Consider the following 19,135-nt stretch of genomic DNA (forward strand, 5'->3'; position numbering starts at 1 on the left):
GCATCTCTAAACACATTGTATAGCAGGGAGTTTTTTAAAAATTAGAAATGCTTCAAAAAAGGAATGATATTTAATTGACAGGCTGACAAAACAATCCATGCTTGTTCATACATCTGTGTGTCATTCACTACATAATTATGCAACATCCAGGCGGATTACAGAAAACATATTTTTCTTCTAGAAAAGCATGACATTATACATTTCAGCTACTGGATTAAGACAGTTATATTCCTGTCATTCCACCTTTATCTCCAATATATACATTTATTCATACCTGTTCTTTTTATTATGGAGCATCAAAAAGAGTAAAAGGCCAGTCAAGGACTTCAGAAACAGGGAATCATACTTTCCAAGGATTGGTGATGTTCAAAGCAGAGGCCGACACATGGCAGACACTGAAAACAATGCACTGATACTGTACAATTAAATTTAGAGCCTTCTATAAGACTCCAATAAGGGCTTTTTACTCTTGAGGCCATTGGCTTTAATTGGAATCGTGCCTTTCAGGGAAGAATCCTTCAACACAAACCCACCAGGAATCTAAACAGACAAGGGACCTGAGAGTAAACTGTCCACATAGTGTAGAAACCACATCAGGTGCACATTTACAGAGTGATTCAAGATTAGGCGCACTATCATTGGGAACTTGGTTACACAGCAGCAACCTCAGCCCAGAAGGAAATGCTCCTACAGTTACAGGTTGGCATACACAGCACTGACCCATGAGGAGTCAGAGACAGAACATTACTGCAGAGCAGATGGGACCATGGTGCCTAGCCTTGCATAGGATTCATGATTGCCAATCTTCTCCTACTGGGATGTGTGTAATCCATCTTGGTCTTGGGTTTTAAAAACACAGGAAAACTCAGATCAATCCAATTCTGTCAAGTCAGTTCTGTCTGTGACGAGACAGACAAAGCTTTCCCTACTGGGCTTATGTTTGAGCATGAGCAAGGAAGAGTTTTCAGAGCAGAACCTGTGGACTGTTAACCTGACAAGAGAAATGTGGCTTGAAATCCTACTGGAGCTCCTACTGGGGCTGACCAAGGTCTTGGTATTCTGTATCAGGAAGCAAAGGAGACTTTGGTACCCTGCAAAGTTAAGTGGCAGATGAACTAAAAATGGCACTAAAGTGGCAGATGAATTTAAAAATCTTAGAAGCATGTAGGTTTCAAATGTAGATACCTTATGTGGTAACCAGAGACAGTTCAAGTATTTTCTGGTTTTCCATAGTGCATCCAGCTCATTCCTGTGATGACTCTAGGATGCTTCAAATTATGTCAGCAGGGTTACATACAGTGCAAAATATTAACTCAGTTTGTCTTCAACTAGGATTCAGTGCTTAAGGCCTGTCTGACTTCAAACATAAATGTAGACATGTGCTTTGTTGATCTGGGACCTTCATTTGTGCACATACACTGCAGAAGATGGGGACTCGTTATTTTAGATTGTATTGAAAATGTTACAGGGTCAAGGGATTGGTTTGATTGTACTTTTATTTTGATTATTGCCCTGACACAAGAATACTACAAGGAGCACTGGTCCAGTGAGTAGGACTCTGGTACTTCATTAAAGGACCATAACAAAAACTAGCTGTTGTAAGGAGAGAAATAGAGAGGAAATGTACATTAACTCAAAGGTGAGGAAGATTTCTGATCAGGAGAGCAAAATGAAGCCATGTAGAGTGCTCTTTGGGCAAGGCACTCAGAAATGCCTGAACTGTCCTAAAAGCCCCCTGTACTGAAACCAAGAGAAAAGCTCAATAACTTCAATCTGCTCCTGTGATCCGGAGTGTGGTTGCTATTGCTGATCTCACTGAGGTAAAGACAGGCAGGCACTCTAAAAATCCCAGGCATTCTGCTTTAGAGATACTGCATGCTCATCTCCTATTTCCAGTCCTCTTCTCATTCTGTTTTAGGTTGTTTGCTTTCCCAGAGGACCCTTCCCTCTCCTTCTCTTTTCCTCTGTGGCTGGGTGCTGAGGAGATGATGACCAGGGGGGTTATGTAAGAGGAGAGAAGTATAGGAGACAGTTCTGAACCAAAAATGAGACAAGAACAAAAATGGATAAAAAAACAGTGGATCAAGTTATGTATCCGCTATTAGAGGCTGGATAAAGAGCCCTGCTGTCCCAAACACACAAAGGATAATAAATACCCAGAGAAATACTCTGTCTATCACCATAGCTACGTATTTCCAATCATCTTCCACCTGCAAGAGAAACAAAACAAAAAAAAGGATAAAGCACATGTAATGTAGCATGGATTTGTGAGTTGACATTATGCAGTAGAAATGTCCCTTATGCTTCTGAATGGGAGGAAGAACATATAGGCAGCCAAGAATGTTGCTTGTGCTTATAGTTGCTGCAGTTTTTAAGTGTCTTTAGAGGGGGCTGATTTTCTAATAGGATTTACCACTTTTGGCTGAGAACATTCAACGCTGTCCTGATCTGCTGAATTTTTCTAAACAGTCGAGTCTGTTGTCAAGCTATGGCTGAGACGCTGACATTAACAAATAGGACCTGATCATGTGGTGGGTGCAGAGTGGGATGGTTTAACAGCAGCAGAAGCACCATAGCTGCACATCACTAGACCCTGTCAAAGGATGTATCCTAACAGCCCACACAAGTGACAGTTTGCTGTTCTGGCCCCATTTGCTACAGTGCCACACTAATCAAGCCCCATTGATTACAGCAGAGTGGACAGCTAGATGCATGGACTGCAGCAAAGCAAGGGCCTTGACTGAGTAAACCACAGTGTCATGCAGGCCAGGGTGAATTTTGTATGTCTGAGAGATACATCTTAGAACAACAGCCAATGAAGTTGCTGTCCTTTAAATTGTACCGATATACAAGGATCACTGCATCAGAACATTCATATAAAACTAGTGACTGTTTAAGAGCTGTCTGCTGAAGGATCTTCCACTTGTTTTCCCAATTTCTTGATATTTTCCTCCAGGAGTTTGCCACTGTGCTTTTTGTGAAAGAAAAATGCAGCAAGAACTCCAGCTGCTTTAAATGTTACCTCAATTTTTAAAGGCCCTTTCTTTACACAGGACTAGTGCGTGATATCACTCATATGGCTTTGTATGTCTGGCAGAAGCTGCCTGCAGAATCATTTCCTCAGAGATTGCGTGAGAACCAACCCCTTTTTTCCCCCAAAGAGAGGATTTTTCTCAAATGAAAAATCCTGCTTCCTTTCCCTAGTACTTTTTGAAAGGTGAGATATAGAGCTGCTGGTGTACACACTAGACTAAGAATTCAATTTCATGTGGCAGGAGAGATTTGCAAAATGCAAATCAGCAAAACTGGCAATCGAATAAGCTTTATAATCAAGGTGGCATGTTATTCAGACTGCTTCATGTAAAGCCTCTTCTTTTTTGGAGTGCATTGGAGGAATCAGCTAAATACAGTACATGGACACGTTTTCAGCAGCTGGTGTGTCAGTGACACCAGGGCTAAAATGCTGGGGTCAAACAAAACATTTAGGGCATAGTTACTAAGTAAGGCTCCACTCAATCTACATCCTCCTCTGTGCTGATAGTCCTGTCTTTTGCTTTGGGCTGGCATGTATTATCTACTCATCTTGTGAATTCAGTCACCAGACTTTAACTGTAGCCCTGTATTCAGAAAGTTATGGACTTTGTTTTCAGATGAAACTTCTTCAGCAGGACATAAATAAGAGAAAAAAAAAAAGTAATTTTGGGGTTGCATGAATGATGTTGCAGCATGAATTTGTGCTGCTTTCAACAAAATATTCTGGTAGAAAGACTAGGTCTCAATGTTTCCCCACAAAGTATTTGTTCAATCCAAATACAGCAGTATTTCATTTTTAAATGGATTTTTCCACCAGAGACCACCTAAAAAACTTCAAAACCCAAAGCAAACATTTCATGACAGATTCAAAGATAAACGTTTCATTAGGTTCTAAACACTTCTGAAAAACATCTTTAAGTGTCAGAGAATTCTTATTCCTTGTGAAGCCTGGGTTGGGAGGGGTGTCAGATAATCTTTCTTGGAGCTTCTTTTAGTTGCTTGTGTTTAGACCTAAGGACATGGCCTCAGAATTCTCTAAATTCCAACAAGCATCATTTTTTATGACAGGAATCCCAGTTAGGATGAAAGTTTTATAACCTCACACAAGCATTAATTCAAATGCCAAGTCTCATTTTTAAGTCCCTCTCTCTCTTTTTTAAAATCTATTTTTATTCAGCTGTCTTCCCCCAAAACTCAACTTTTATTTTAACATATGTTTGTCGTGGCTGAAAATACTGTATCACTGAAGCCACAATTAGTCAAATCACTGTAAAAAAACACAGAACACACCAAACTGAAACAAAGTACAGACAACAGCATTCTGAAAGTAGTATCTTTACCAGATTTATCACTGGCTGAGAATAGTTCTTCTCCAGCTGAACTTACTGAGCTGCCTAGGCAAGCCCTGTTCTTTAAAACGCAGTTCCTAAATTTGCTTGTTCCATTACTAACACAGAAAAGCACCCTGCTTGGCAAATAGCATGCTTAGTATTGAGATGTCTCTGCTTACAAGGGCTGAGCAGTTGGTGAGCAGTGGAAGAGGGTTGCTTCTGAGGATTTACAGAAGAAGGGTTGAAAGTGACCTTGAAAGGTCCCAACTAGTTTATCCCCTGCACTATGGCAGGATCAACTCTACCTGAACCACTGCTGATCAAAGTTCATTCTTCATGTCTGCAACAGGCTGATGCTCCTCTTCTTTTCCTTTGAAAGGTAAGCCTCACGTTTAATCTAAAACTGCCTGGCTGCTTAAATTATCTGCTGGAGACAGATGAAGAACAGATCACTTTTTTTTCCGCTCCATCCCCAGTGGATGATTTATCTCCTCCCTTTCTGTAGGAAACCTTGATCCATTCACAGGTCTCAAAATTTTCTTCACTGCCCCATCCTTCCTAGATCATGTTCTACTTGCTGGAAGTGTGGCCCCATGCCCAGCTGAGTGGTTATATCTCCCTTACCTCCTTGGTTTCATTTTGAAACCTCATGTTCTCTGCAATGAATTGAACGCTGCTAATAACTTCCTTCACTTCTGGGGAGTACTCCCCATGCTCTGCCATCCATTTAAGTGACTGATGGCTCAGTCGTCTTCTTTTGCTGGTAGTGAGTTCAGTTGCCTTATCACAGTGACTGCATCGCTGATCTTTTTGCAATTTGGTAACTTTGTGTTTGCTGTGCTTTGACTTGCCTGACGTATCAGCTGATTCTTTTTTGTACTTTCTGGAATTATTTTTTTTCTGCAGTTCTAGTGGCCTCTGCATCAACAGGACTTTGGGGAGCAGGCTAAGAAAGACAGTTTTTACCCATTTGGGCATTGTGTGTGTGGTTGGAGTCCTGTAATGTATATTCAGGACAAACACTGTGATGACAATTGACAGAGTCACAAATATCATAGTGAAGAGTAAATATTCACCTACGAGGGGAATTACTAAAGAGGTGGATGGGATTGTTTCTGTGATCACCAGTAAAAATACAGTCAAAGACAGGAGCACAGAGATGCAAAGAGTCACTTTCTCACCACAGTCAGATGGCAGGTAAAAAACTAACACAGTCAGGAATGAAATGAAGAGGCAGGGAATGATCAGATTTATAGTGTAGAACATTGGCAGCCTTCGAATGTAAAAGGAATACGTTATATCTGTGTAGATCTCTTCACAGCAGTTATATTTGATGTCATGTTTGTAGCCAGAAGCATCAACTATTTCCCATTCACTGTTTTCCCAAAAGTCGTTCATATCTACTTTGGATCCAATGATCAGAAGATCAATTTTGGCTTTGTCATAGGTCCAAGAGCCAAATTTCAGTGAACAGTTCTGATGATCAAATGGGAAAAAGGTAATATCCATTGGACAGGAACTTTTAAAAATAGCTGGTGGGGTCCAGGTGATCATTCCATCATAGCGGAGGAGGGCTTTGGTCTTGCCTTCAACTTGAAAATCTCCCACAGCACTAGAAAGACCAATGAGGTGAAGAAAAGAAAATTACAATCAAAGTCAAATGTCTTTCATGGACACTACAAGACAATACTTTTAAGAGAAAGGGTCATACTTATTATACAAGACAATATCTGGTTTCCAAATTTTATCTGCTGGTACCCGAACAAATTCAATGCCATCATATTCTCTGGGATCCCATCGCAATTTGTAGTCATTCCAAATCTGAAAGAAGAATGGACAGGCATTTTAAAACCTTGAACTATCAGCAAATATCTGCTTCTCAGATCTTCCTGTAAAACAGCAGACTATGACAAAGACTGTAGAAGGGGACAATGGTCTGAAAGACAACAAGGCCATGACTTGGAGAAACACTGGGCGTATATGAATACTGCTCACATTGATTTGCTACTCCTTCCTCTGTGAGGGGATGGGATGACAATTCTCATCCGTTGCTGACGTGCTGACGTCTCTCCTCTGTCTTACTACAGTAGTATAGCCCCCTACCTGTGCAAGGTTACCTCCTCACAGCAGAGAGGAAATAAAGGAAAAGAGACTTCTGCTGTCATGAAAGTGCACCTCAGAGGTTAAAGGAGGCCAGCATCAAAGGAGATCAACATCTTAATCACTCAGTCGGAGAGGAACACAGTGGTGGACATGGCAAGTTCCATGGCTAGGTGCTAGATTGAGGTGGACAGGGGGTTCCCAGGGCCAGAAAAATCTGAAGAAGAGCAGAGAGCCCTGACAGGAGCTGGTAGCTCTCATGAGTGAGGAGGACATGGCAGGGTGAGCATTCCTGGAAGCAACCATGAGAGATTTAAATGGCCCTATGGAGTGTGAGTGACCAGGAACACTAATGGGTCAGTCAGGGACTGGTGTGACAGTTTGTGCGGAATGGAACACAGGAAGGGCCCTGCACCCCGCTCAAAATCTCTGCCAAAATAGTTGGTATTTATCTTAGAGTTAAAACCAGTGCTACTATAGAGAAAGCTCCTCAGATGTGTAATGCATCCACCCAGATGGAAGTGGCAAGGGGGGAGACTTCAGTGCAGGTGGTAGGTTGCAGTGAGAGCCCAGAGTCTTCTCCTGGCAGAAAGGTAAGCACTTGCACACGATTCACACAGGTCAATGATCTGTTACGTCAACTGATTAAAACATTGTGTTAGTATCAGAGCGACAAATACATCAGCAGAAAAAGGAAGACTAGGGAAAATGTGGGCCTGATGCTGATTGATGTAGGTGCCCTGGTGCTGGAGGATGCAGAGAAGGCACAGTTACTGAATTTGCTCCAGTATTTACTGCTAAGGCCGCCCCCCAGCAGCCCCAGACCCTGGACGTAGGAGAGAGAGCCTTGAGTAAGAAACACCCTCCCTCCGTCGCAGAGTAGCGGCTTAGAGATCATTTAGGCAAATCTGACACCCACAAATCCATGGACCCTGATGGGATGCACCCATGAGTGCTGAGAGAGCTGGCAAATGTTATTTCAAAGCTGCTCTCCATCATCTTGGAAAAGGTCACAGAGAACTGGAGAGGTGCCTGAGGATTGGAGGAAAGCCAATGTCACACCAGTCTTCAAAAAGGGTATGAAGGAGAACTACAGACCAGTCAGCCTTACCTCCATCCTGGGAAAAGTGATGGTACAGCTCATCCTGGATGTCATCTCTAAGCATATGGAGGAAAAGAAGGTAATTGGGAGTGGTCAACATGGGCACACCAGGGGGAAGTCATGCTTGACCAACCTGATAGCCTTCTATGATGGGTAGATAAGGGAAGAGAAGTACATGTTGTCTACCTTGGCTTCAGCAGAGCTTTTGAGACAGTCTCCCATAATGTCCTCATAGGTAAGCTTAGGAAGCGTGGGTTAGATGAGAGGACAGTGAAGTGGATCGAGAACCAGCTGAATGGCAGAGCTCAGATGGTTTGTGATCCGTGCAGAGTCTAGTTGGAGTTCTATAGCTAGTGGTGCTCCCCAGGGGTCAGTACTCGGTCCAGTCCTGTTCAATCTATTCATCAATGACCTGGATGAAGGAAGGGATGGGATGTACCCTCAGCAAGTTTGCTGATGATACAAAACTGGGAGGAGTGGCTGACACACCAGAAGGCTGCCATACGTGCTGCCATACGGTGAGACCTGGACAGGCCGGAGACTTGGGCAGAGAAGAACCTCATGAAATTAATCAAGGCCAAGTGTAGGGTGCTGCACCTGGGGACAAATAACCCTGTACACTGGTACAGGTTAGGGGCTGACCGGCTGGAAAGCAGCTCTGCAGAGAGGGATTTGGGAGTCTCAACAACTTCTTGACTGTGAGGCAGCAGTGTGTCCTTGTGGCCAAGAAGGCCAATGATATCCTGGGGTATACTAAAAAAAGAGTGGCAAGCAGGTTGAGGGAGGCCATCATCCCCCTCTACTCTGCTCTGGTGAGGCCTGGATACTGTGTCCAGTCCTGGGCCCCGCAGTTCAAGAAGGACAGGGAACTAATGGAGAGCTACAGAGATGATCAAGGGAATGGAGCACCTTTCTTATGAGGAAAGGCTGAGACCTGAGGCTGTTTAGCCCGGAGAAGAGAAGACAGAGAGGGGATCTGATCAACGTTGATAACTATCTAAAGGGCAAGTGTCAAGAGGATGGGGCCACACTCTTTTCAGTGTGGCTCAGCAACAGGACAAGGGACAATGGGCACAATGTGGGACACAGAAAATTCCATCTGAACTCAAGGAAAAACTTCTTTACTTTGAGGATGCCAGAGAGGTTGTGGAGTCTCTGTCTTTGGAGATATTACAAAACCCACCTGGATGCATTCCTGTCCAGCCTGCTTTAAGTGAACCTGCTTTGGCAGGGGGGTTGGACTAGATGATCCTGAAAGCAGGTTGTAGAGAGGCAGGGGTCAGTCTCTTCTCCCAAGCCATAGGTGATAGGACAAGAGGAAATGGCCTCAAGTTGCAGCAGGGGAGGTTCCGATAGGATATTAAGAAAAAATTTTACATTGAAAAAGTTGTTAAGCATTCAAATGGGCTGCCCAGGGAAGTGGTTGAGGCACCATCCCAGAAGGTATTCAAAAAACAGGTTAACATAGTACTTATGGTTTAGTGATGGTTTCTATCAGTTAAGTTGAAGATTGGACTATATGATCTTAAAGGTCCCTTCCAACCTAGACAAATCTATGATTCTATCTCCAGAGGTCCCTTCCAACCCCTATGATTCTATGATTCTAATGAAAAAGGAGGTGCATATCCACACTAATGGGCAGTTACTGCCAGGGGACATGACTGGTTCCACCAGGGTAGCGAATTACCAAGTCAGGGGCAGCAAGGTGTGCCCAGCAACTCTCTTGCATTGCTGTCTTGCGCCATGTCACAGGCCCATGCTCCATGCTCTTGCAGCCTGCCCTGAAGATTCTAGTCAAAAGCACAGTATCTTTTACAGAAAGCTTTGTGCAGGCTACAATCAATGTCTGAAGGATACTGGTTTTGGTGGAAGTTGGCTTGTTTTTCTCAGCAGTTTAGGTCCTGTAAGGATCTTTGTCTATGTATAAAAGCTATGTATAAAAGCATCAGGAGAAATGGAGGCATGTTCCTTTTGCTAATAAATATTTTGGTTGCACTCTTCCAAATTAAGATGTCCTAGGATTGCAGAATTGCATATTTAATCACTCTTTAATGGGTACATTCAGCTAGGTTTATCAGATGGACCAATGATTGTGAAGTTGGAGGAGAGTATATTACACAGGAGAGATGGGAGAAGTAAGTTCTTGGAAATAAGAATAAAGAAACTACTTTTCTCAAATTTGGCTTTGGTTAATGGACCTTTTCTTTATTTGTACCTTTAAAGTCCTTGTTACAGAACAAGCACTTATTCTATAGATGTAGCTTACAAGGTAATGCACATTTCATCATGCCAATGCAAAATGCATGAGAAATGAAATGCAGTCACTTACGTGTCTTAGCCACAAATTTGTTTCCATAATCTGATTGACTTCATCCTAGAAAGAAACACAGGCATGCACATCTTCAATCCATAAATCAGTTACAGTATCCTGAGATGATCACAAACTTATTCTGATAAAAATGGAAAGTATAATTCCACTTCAGCTGATACCAGATTTTTTTCTGAGGGATGGGATGTACCCTCAGCAAGTTTGCTGATGATACAAAACTGGGAGGAGTGGCTGACACACCAGAAGGCTGCCATACGTGCTGCCATACGGTGAGACCTGGACAGGCCGGAGACTTGGGCAGAGAAGAACCTCATGAAATTAATCAAGGCCAAGTGTAGGGTGCTGCACCTGGGGACAAATAACCCTGTACACTGGTACAGGTTAGGGGCTGACCGGCTGGAAAGCAGCTCTGCAGAGAGGGATTTGGGAGTCTCAACAACTTCTTGACTGTGAGGCAGCAGTGTGTCCTTGTGGCCAAGAAGGCCAATGATATCCTGGGGTATACTAAAAAAAGAGTGGCAAGCAGGTTGAGGGAGGCCATCATCCCCCTCTACTCTGCTCTGGTGAGGCCTGGATACTGTGTCCAGTCCTGGGCCCCGCAGTTCAAGAAGGACAGGGAACTAATGGAGAGCTACAGAGATGATCAAGGGAATGGAGCACCTTTCTTATGAGGAAAGGCTGAGACCTGAGGCTGTTTAGCCCGGAGAAGAGAAGACAGAGAGGGGATCTGATCAACGTTGATAACTATCTAAAGGGCAAGTGTCAAGAGGATGGGGCCACACTCTTTTCAGTGTGGCTCAGCAACAGGACAAGGGACAATGGGCACAATGTGGGACACAGAAAATTCCATCTGAACTCAAGGAAAAACTTCTTTACTTTGAGGATGCCAGAGAGGTTGTGGAGTCTCTGTCTTTGGAGATATTACAAAACCCACCTGGATGCATTCCTGTCCAGCCTGCTTTAAGTGAACCTGCTTTGGCAGGGGGGTTGGACTAGATGATCCTGAAAGCAGGTTGTAGAGAGGCAGGGGTCAGTCTCTTCTCCCAAGCCATAGGTGATAGGACAAGAGGAAATGGCCTCAAGTTGCAGCAGGGGAGGTTCCGATAGGATATTAAGAAAAAATTTTACATTGAAAAAGTTGTTAAGCATTCAAATGGGCTGCCCAGGGAAGTGGTTGAGGCACCATCCCAGAAGGTATTCAAAAAACAGGTTAACATAGTACTTATGGTTTAGTGATGGTTTCTATCAGTTAAGTTGAAGATTGGACTATATGATCTTAAAGGTCCCTTCCAACCTAGACAAATCTATGATTCTATCTCCAGAGGTCCCTTCCAACCCCTATGATTCTATGATTCTAATGAAAAAGGAGGTGCATATCCACACTAATGGGCAGTTACTGCCAGGGGACATGACTGGTTCCACCAGGGTAGCGAATTACCAAGTCAGGGGCAGCAAGGTGTGCCCAGCAACTCTCTTGCATTGCTGTCTTGCGCCATGTCACAGGCCCATGCTCCATGCTCTTGCAGCCTGCCCTGAAGATTCTAGTCAAAAGCACAGTATCTTTTACAGAAAGCTTTGTGCAGGCTACAATCAATGTCTGAAGGATACTGGTTTTGGTGGAAGTTGGCTTGTTTTTCTCAGCAGTTTAGGTCCTGTAAGGATCTTTGTCTATGTATAAAAGCTATGTATAAAAGCATCAGGAGAAATGGAGGCATGTTCCTTTTGCTAATAAATATTTTGGTTGCACTCTTCCAAATTAAGATGTCCTAGGATTGCAGAATTGCATATTTAATCACTCTTTAATGGGTACATTCAGCTAGGTTTATCAGATGGACCAATGATTGTGAAGTTGGAGGAGAGTATATTACACAGGAGAGATGGGAGAAGTAAGTTCTTGGAAATAAGAATAAAGAAACTACTTTTCTCAAATTTGGCTTTGGTTAATGGACCTTTTCTTTATTTGTACCTTTAAAGTCCTTGTTACAGAACAAGCACTTATTCTATAGATGTAGCTTACAAGGTAATGCACATTTCATCATGCCAATGCAAAATGCATGAGAAATGAAATGCAGTCACTTACGTGTCTTAGCCACAAATTTGTTTCCATAATCTGATTGACTTCATCCTAGAAAGAAACACAGGCATGCACATCTTCAATCCATAAATCAGTTACAGTATCCTGAGATGATCACAAACTTATTCTGATAAAAATGGAAAGTATAATTCCACTTCAGCTGATACCAGATTTTTTTCTGGCTTTTTTCAGGGGGCTTACATATTGTGCACAGTGATGTGCAGCTTTACTGAAAAATTTTTGGATCTCTACTGGAAAATTATACCCCACAAATATCAGACACCCAAAGAGCTGTACTCTCTTTCCAGAAGCCTGAATACCTGGAGAGCACAAAACTTAAAATTGTTCTATGCAGTACCAGAGGAATAAGATTCTGCTGGTGGCTATGTGTTTTGTTGGATTCAGTGTTTACAAAAGCTCTGTTTACACAACACAGTACCAATCAAGATTCAAGGAAAATGGCATCTCTACTACAGCATTCTTGCATTTCTATGCAAACCCCTAGAGCAGATGCACTCAACTAGCACTACATTAGGTTACTGTTGTTCTGAGGCCTTCTTTTTACAGTCAATTATTGCTATTGCCAATCAGCAACGAATTGGGAAGCTGCTGCAAGAAACACAAAAATAAAAGCTTGGATCCTGTTCTAACGAGTCTTCAGCCCAAGACTTCAGAAAGACTCGTATTACATATATTTATGAATGCTGGCTGACTTTCACAATTAAAATACTTGCAAGAATATTGCTTTGGGTAGTTCTTAGCTTTCAAGCATGCGGACTTGAAAAATTTAGGATACTTACAAGCCAAAGGTAGAAAATGTTGCAGATGAATTTTCAACATTGTGTAATGACAATTAAGCACAAAGATCCCGCCTACTGGTTAAGCTATCTAAGTTCTTGTAAAGATCATGTAAATCTTGTAAAAAATCTTGTAAAAATCATGATTCTTTTTTGAGAAAATTCAGCTGATTTACTTCTGGTGTTCCTTTTTTTCTGCAAATGTAGCACTGGGAGCCGGGGGCTACAATGTGAGACAGAACTGCTGAAACCTACCAAACTACCTGTAACATGGAGACAAAATACATGGGAAAAAGGAACTCCAAAAGGTGACAACTGCCTTCATCATGAGGAGTTGCACTGCCTTCATTTACACTCTCAAGATAACTCACTTCCCTGGCTGCACTTGAATACTCCTCCTCACTGTTTGCCTGTCACTTCATTACGGACTGAGCTAGGTACCGCAGAATCAAAACTCAGCCTCTGTTTTGTGGATAATTTGCTTCACAGAGCAGACTTCAGCAAGGGTTAAAGTCAAGTCTTTCTTCTTCCACAGTCCCTCTGCCCTGCCCAGCAGGTCTGCCACCTCAGACACACTCACCTGTGTATACAGTGCACCCCAGAACACAGAACATTCTTCCCCAGCTCCATGCTTTGAAATACCACTCTTTAGGGTGCATGTCTCCTGTGTTATTTTGACACTGAGAAATGATACTGGCCCTACAGGAGAACTGGGCCACATGTTACACAAGGTGGACACAATCAGGTGTCTCTGGAGTGGGTTAGTAGCCCTGTGGAGAGTAGACTTGGACATTTGGTACTACTTCTCTGGGTGCCACTGGCTGCTGCCTGGAGCAGAGGGATTTCACGCTACAGAGTAAACAGAAGAATCTGTGTGGTTCGAACCTCTTCTTGGAGCAACTGGAGCAGCTCAGCTGACTGAAAGAACAGCAAAAGTCTCAGCATGTACACATATGCACACATGATAATGTCAGCTATGAGAGTTGCAGGTGCAACCATCACAATTACATCTGCTGCTTTAGCAACTGGCGTGTGTTTCCAACTCCCCACAAATGTCAGGAGTATTCTGTAATGAATCTTACCACGTTTGTAAGCTGGGTAATGGCAACTTCAAAATACACTGTGACAGGATCAGACACATTTTCCACTGGCCTGATGAACTGGTTGTACTGGGAGAAGAGTTTGTGAAATAACCGTTCCTCTGATTCGCAGGCTGTGGTATCTGTGTTGGTAAAGATAAAGAACAGCTATGTCAGAGGTAAGGAAGAGTGAAAGAAGGTGCTGGATAACATACTAGCCCATGTGGTATTTCTGGATCCTGTGCTTGTGACCATGTATCACGACAGAGGAGCACAGAGAGAAGAGGGCTGGAGTACGCTGTCAGTTGAAAGCATCCTCCTGCAGAATATTGACCACTGCTCCCTGTTTCCTCATAGCCCATGGGCCTCCGTTTGGCACACCCTGATATCAGAACAAAGCAGACTAAGGTGGTGACAAGTAGAAAATGAAGAAATATGGTGGATTTAATCTTTGTGAGTTTTTATGGTAAAACTGAGAGTCTTTGAAAAGCATAGCTACTTACTCAGAAATTAAAAGCTCGAGGCTGCAACTACTGGATCAAAATCTATGTCTGGGACTCTGATTAGGGGATTATAATGATGCTTCCTAATCTTAAAAACTATGACTACATTTTATCCTCGCGTTTGCTATTTCAGCTCTTTAGATAGCACAATTTTTGCTCTGAGGGAATTTCATTTATTAAGTTTTGTGAAAAAAAAGAAAGTGGAAATATTAAAATTTCTTATAGAATAGACCCATTCTTTGGGAAGAAGCAGATCATAGCTGTAACCTCCAGTCAGTGCAGGACAGACAGATGGCTTAGCAGGAATAAGGTATATGACAGGCATTGAGCTGCCTCACTGCAGAGTCAAGAATAATGCTCTTAATCTGTTACACAAAGCCCAAACCTGAAATAATTATTTTCACAGTGTTAAAGGCTACAGACTTACATTTCAAAAGGAAAGATCAAATCATGTGGACTCTGGCAACAACAGCTCAGAAGAATACTTCCCTTGAATAACTTTGCTATTTCAATGCACTACTATAGTTCAGCACTTAAATTCAAAATAATTTTTAAGGCAAAGATTTAGAACTTGCTGTATTATCAAAGCTATATGATAATGCCAAAGACATTACTGATACAACTAAGGAAAAATAAGTTTTTCAGATAGTGGTCACCAGTTTTTCATCAGTCCCAGACTGCACTAGAACACATTAGGAAAGCAATCATGATAAACCTTGATGACTGCAAATATTAAACACAGAAGTGGTTTGGGTCAAGCAGCGTGGCCTCTGGCACAGCACAGTACACAAATTTGTAATTTACATTTCCTTCAATGAACACAAGGGCCTGTAGTTGCATAGATGTCCTACAGGGAGATGCTTAGTCTCAGCATATGGCACTGTTTTCATGCTTAGACAGTCCCTCCCCTGTTTTTGAAAAAAATGACATTTCTACCTCTAAGGTAATACAAAGCATGCTCAGATTCAGGGGATTATCACAATTAAAAGTTGAAATGTTGGTTACTGGTAACTTACATGTATGGAAAGAAAATTACTGTAAAACTTCCATTACTTGATGTTTTGTTTCATCATTTTAGCATTGTCTGGAGCAGATACATGAATGTCTGTAAAGTTTGGATGTTTGTAGATCAGGTATTGTGCCATTCAAAAAGGAAGTTGCAATTTCCTTTTCACATTTCCTCCTCCACATCCATTGCACTGTGACTAGAACTACCCTACTGTGAGAACATGAGTTTCTTACCAGTGTTATGACTAAAGGTGGTTAGTCTAAAATTATGCTTCATTTGAAAGTTTCCTACTGGCTTCTTAACAGACATATGCTTTAAAACAAAGTAACAGAAACAGACAGGTACTTAGGCCTTTCATTTTTATACTTCAGTTACAGATCCTCATCCCATTGGTGCTGCTTTAAGACAATCCCTTATGTCGTGCTAACACAAGCCCTGTAATTCATACATGCCTTGGTCATCAGCAGAAGTGAGACTTTCAAAAAAGATCTAGTGTCTTAAAAGCAAAAATCCTGAAGAACCTGAGACGTACATGGAAATCACTCCAGCTTATTCAACCACAGATCACAAGCAACAGTGAACAAAAATGTATCAAGTTCTCAATTTTGAAGGTGTGAGTGCAGAACGTGCACATCTTTAGCCTGCGTTATTTAAGCAATTGCAAAATTCAAGCCCCAAATGAAATTACTAGAACTCTATTACATATTCATTCTTTGCTAGAAACAGTTCATCAATTAAGTATAAAACCAAAATTGAGTTTATGTGTGAAAAGTAGTATTGCTTTAGGTCTCTTAAAATACTGCTGAAATGTTACAGATTTCAGGTTAGAAATAGCAGGCAGAAGCTTTACATTTAATTCATTCCATGAAGACAGAAGCAGAGACAGTGAATAGAATATATTTTAGAGACTAGTATCAAAGAGAGCCTACCTTTAATCAAGGATGTGAACACGAATGCCCACGCACAGAAAGCAGGGTAGCCCCAACATAGCCACCTCTCAGGATGCATTGCTAGCAGCAGAATAGAGCTTCCTTTTGAGAAGAGAGGTTTGGGGAAAGAAACAGAAGGCAAGAACACATAAGACGGTAAGTAGGCGGTACAAAGATGGATTTCAGTTTTGCATTTGCAGCAAACTCTGCAATGTGCTGAGCAAAGCTAAGCCTTGCAGAGTTGCTTCCACTATCGCCAGGCTAGGAGAGTGCTGTGCAGAGAGAAGGGAGTCAGGGAGCATCCGATCAGGTGACTTTTCACATTTCCAGTCACCCGCACCCTTGCCTCTGGGGGAATGTATGAAAGTGCAGGAGAGAGAGAAGGAAGGCAAGATACAGGGTAGCCAGCGCAGAGCCGGGGGAGGAATTCACTCAGCCCTCCACCCACTGTTTAAAGAAAACTCATCCAAAAGCACTTGCTTTAGCTATTGGCTGCTGCTCACCTGAGTGAGTCCATCAGAATACGTAGAGATAAAAGAACTTCAGGTTTTTGGCTGAGAAGTAATTCTACAGCAGGAGAAATGGATGCTATATGGTTTTAACACCTCTACTAGAAACCGTCTGTAACTTGAAATAACAGCATCATGTGATAGAATTGCTTGACAGTATTCTGAGTGAACAAATCTAAGGCAAGCAGATTTATTATTGCCATCTGACAGGCACAACTAAGTATGCAAAGTTCTGTCCTGACAGATAAATCAGCTCACAACATTAATTTTTCTATCATTTTTTTTGTGTGTGTGAGTGATTCCTGTGCCAGCATCCTGCTAGCGTGGAAACAGGGCAGTAGAATAAAGGAAAAACATCAGGTGCTGTTATGGAAGTTCCTAACAGGCCAAGTTCACTGGAACAGAGTGTTACTCCTAATCGCAGAGGCTAAAACAACAGAGATCATGAACCTGGACAGATTAATGCATGTTCACTCCTCAAGCGTTCAGTATGCACATCCTTGCAACAGGAATGCCTGAAAAGAACCTGTAGGCAAAGGGTCTGAGAAACTGAGGCCCTGTTTGACTGCAGAGGGGTGAAAGGCACTGCAGATTACTTGGTGACATCCAGCCTCCCAGAAAGCAGCTCGGACAAGCTATTTCTTTTATGTGTGCTCAATCCAGCATGAACAAGTCCAAGTCACTGGATGAATGGCTTGATCAAAACAGAAATGCTGCTGGTTTCCAGGCATTTAGGCTATTTTGTAAGTGTAGAGAGAATAGCCATAAACAGAAAAAGGAGGCCCCTCCTACTGCAGAGCACAGAGGCAATAATGCAGCTCAGGATGAGAAAGTGCTTTAACTTCTATGCAAGTTGTTCAAATAGGGGTAGAAGGGGAGAGGTCTGTCTGAATGTAAGGGACTTAGTTTTGAGGGATGAAAAGGCAGACTTGGAGGATTACTAACCGAAGTCCTACTCCAGAGCTCACTGGAGTCAGGGAGCCTTGAGCAGAGAGATGAGGAAACCAAAAAATCAAACCACAAGAGTGTTCCAGGGTCTCAGAGTCATCTTGCACCCTCAAAAGCAGCAGCAGAACATAGTTCTAAGTGCAGACCACAAGGCATGGCTACGAGGCATCTCGAAGCTGAAGGTAGATACAAATTCTCCTTACAAATGATTTTAAGATGAAAATGTGAGTTTCTTACTTTCTTGTAAATTTCACTTTTGCCAACATTTTCCAAGGAAAAAAAAGTAAAAAAAAACCAAAAACCATATTGGTTTGTGTCTGCTTTTTCCCAGGTTGTTTGTTAGAGTGATGTTAACAGTCCAGACCCACAGCCTTGCAGTTCTCTCACCTTATCCAGTGAAGCTCATATTTCCTCCTTGAACTTATGCTGCCCATGGTGCATTGTGGCTAATAGAATTACGCAGGCATCACAGGACGCCCGTGGCTGGCTGTAGTCATGGCATATGCACTCCTGTTAAAGTCCCGTGCTTGTAGAAAGATGACATATGGTAACATACTCAGATGCGGTTTGAAAACAAACTGACTCCAAATTAAAATGTTTTGACATTTCCAAACAGGCCAGGGGATTGGGTGTGAGAAGTGAACATACCTGCACATATCTGAGTTAAACTGCAAGGTCTTCAGAGATAAGAGTAATGACTGTGTTTCCCCTGTGAAGAGAAGGAGACCAATGGCAGGCCAGCTAGCAAGGTGACCCTTACTGCCACACTTGAAGAAAAGAGCTGCTTTGTTGTGGGGAGGAAGGGACTGCGTAAAGCAGGCTGAGCTAGGAGACAATACCGATCATTCAGTGGGTAGATGGCAGGAGGGACTGTGCCATACCTGCCCTGCTGGTAGGACCCCACTGGAGTGGGTGCTGCCTTTGGGAAAGGCTGAAAAGGAAGGCTGATGTTCAAACTGGGCCATGACAAGTGCCTGATGAGGCATCCAGAAGGAGAGTCCAGAGAGATCAGCTGAGGTACTGCCTCAGTGACAAGGAAGTCAGCTGGAAGCTGAGCAAAAAGTTTGTGAATCATTGCCACCAGGGAAGACAGCTAATTGAATCTAAAATGAACTGGCCAAGGAAGGCCAAGCCCAAACAGCAAGCACATACTGACAGGCTTTCACTCTTCGTTTGCCCTCTGTGTGTGGAAGAAGGGGCTGATTAAGTCCCTTCACATGTGCTATGACTTTCAAAGAACTTACTGACTCAGAGCAAAATTTCTGGCCTACTCTCTTCAGGTGAGGTGGTTCAGGCAAAAGAGGACAAGCAGCTTGCAGGGATGCACAAAATCTGCCCCCTATAAATGTTTCTAGTATGTGGATACACTTCATCACTGGAGCTTGACATTGT

The 19,135-nt window shown here is 42.6% G+C and overlaps 1 protein-coding gene across 2 annotated transcripts; it reads right to left on the bottom strand.

Moving 5' to 3' along the window:
• Positions 1-105: 105 nt before the first annotated feature.
• On the bottom strand, positions 106-16,537 carry CHRNA6 (cholinergic receptor, nicotinic alpha 6). 2 transcript variants are annotated; one of them, XM_014958095.1, is made up of 6 exons: positions 16,287-16,537; positions 13,849-13,988; positions 11,976-12,020; positions 6,076-6,185; positions 4,989-5,976; positions 106-2,210 (listed from the first exon to the last, which is right to left on the bottom strand). In XM_014958095.1, the coding sequence occupies exons 1-6, from the start codon at positions 16,363-16,365 to the stop codon at positions 2,088-2,090; spliced, it is 1,485 nt and encodes a 494-aa protein (XP_014813581.1). In that variant the 5' UTR covers positions 16,366-16,537; the 3' UTR covers positions 106-2,087. The 2 variants fall into 2 exon arrangements, with proteins under 2 accessions (XP_014813581.1, XP_014813582.1); XM_014958096.1 differs by lacking the exons at positions 11,976-12,020; positions 13,849-13,988; positions 16,287-16,537 and adding an exon at positions 9,896-9,934.
• Positions 16,538-19,135: the final 2,598 nt, after the last annotated feature.

The sequence above is a fragment of the Calidris pugnax genome, unplaced genomic scaffold, assembly GCF_001431845.1.
Source record: "Calidris pugnax isolate Ruff unplaced genomic scaffold, ASM143184v1 scaffold317, whole genome shotgun sequence".
Classification (NCBI taxonomy): domain Eukaryota; kingdom Metazoa; phylum Chordata; class Aves; order Charadriiformes; family Scolopacidae; genus Calidris; species Calidris pugnax.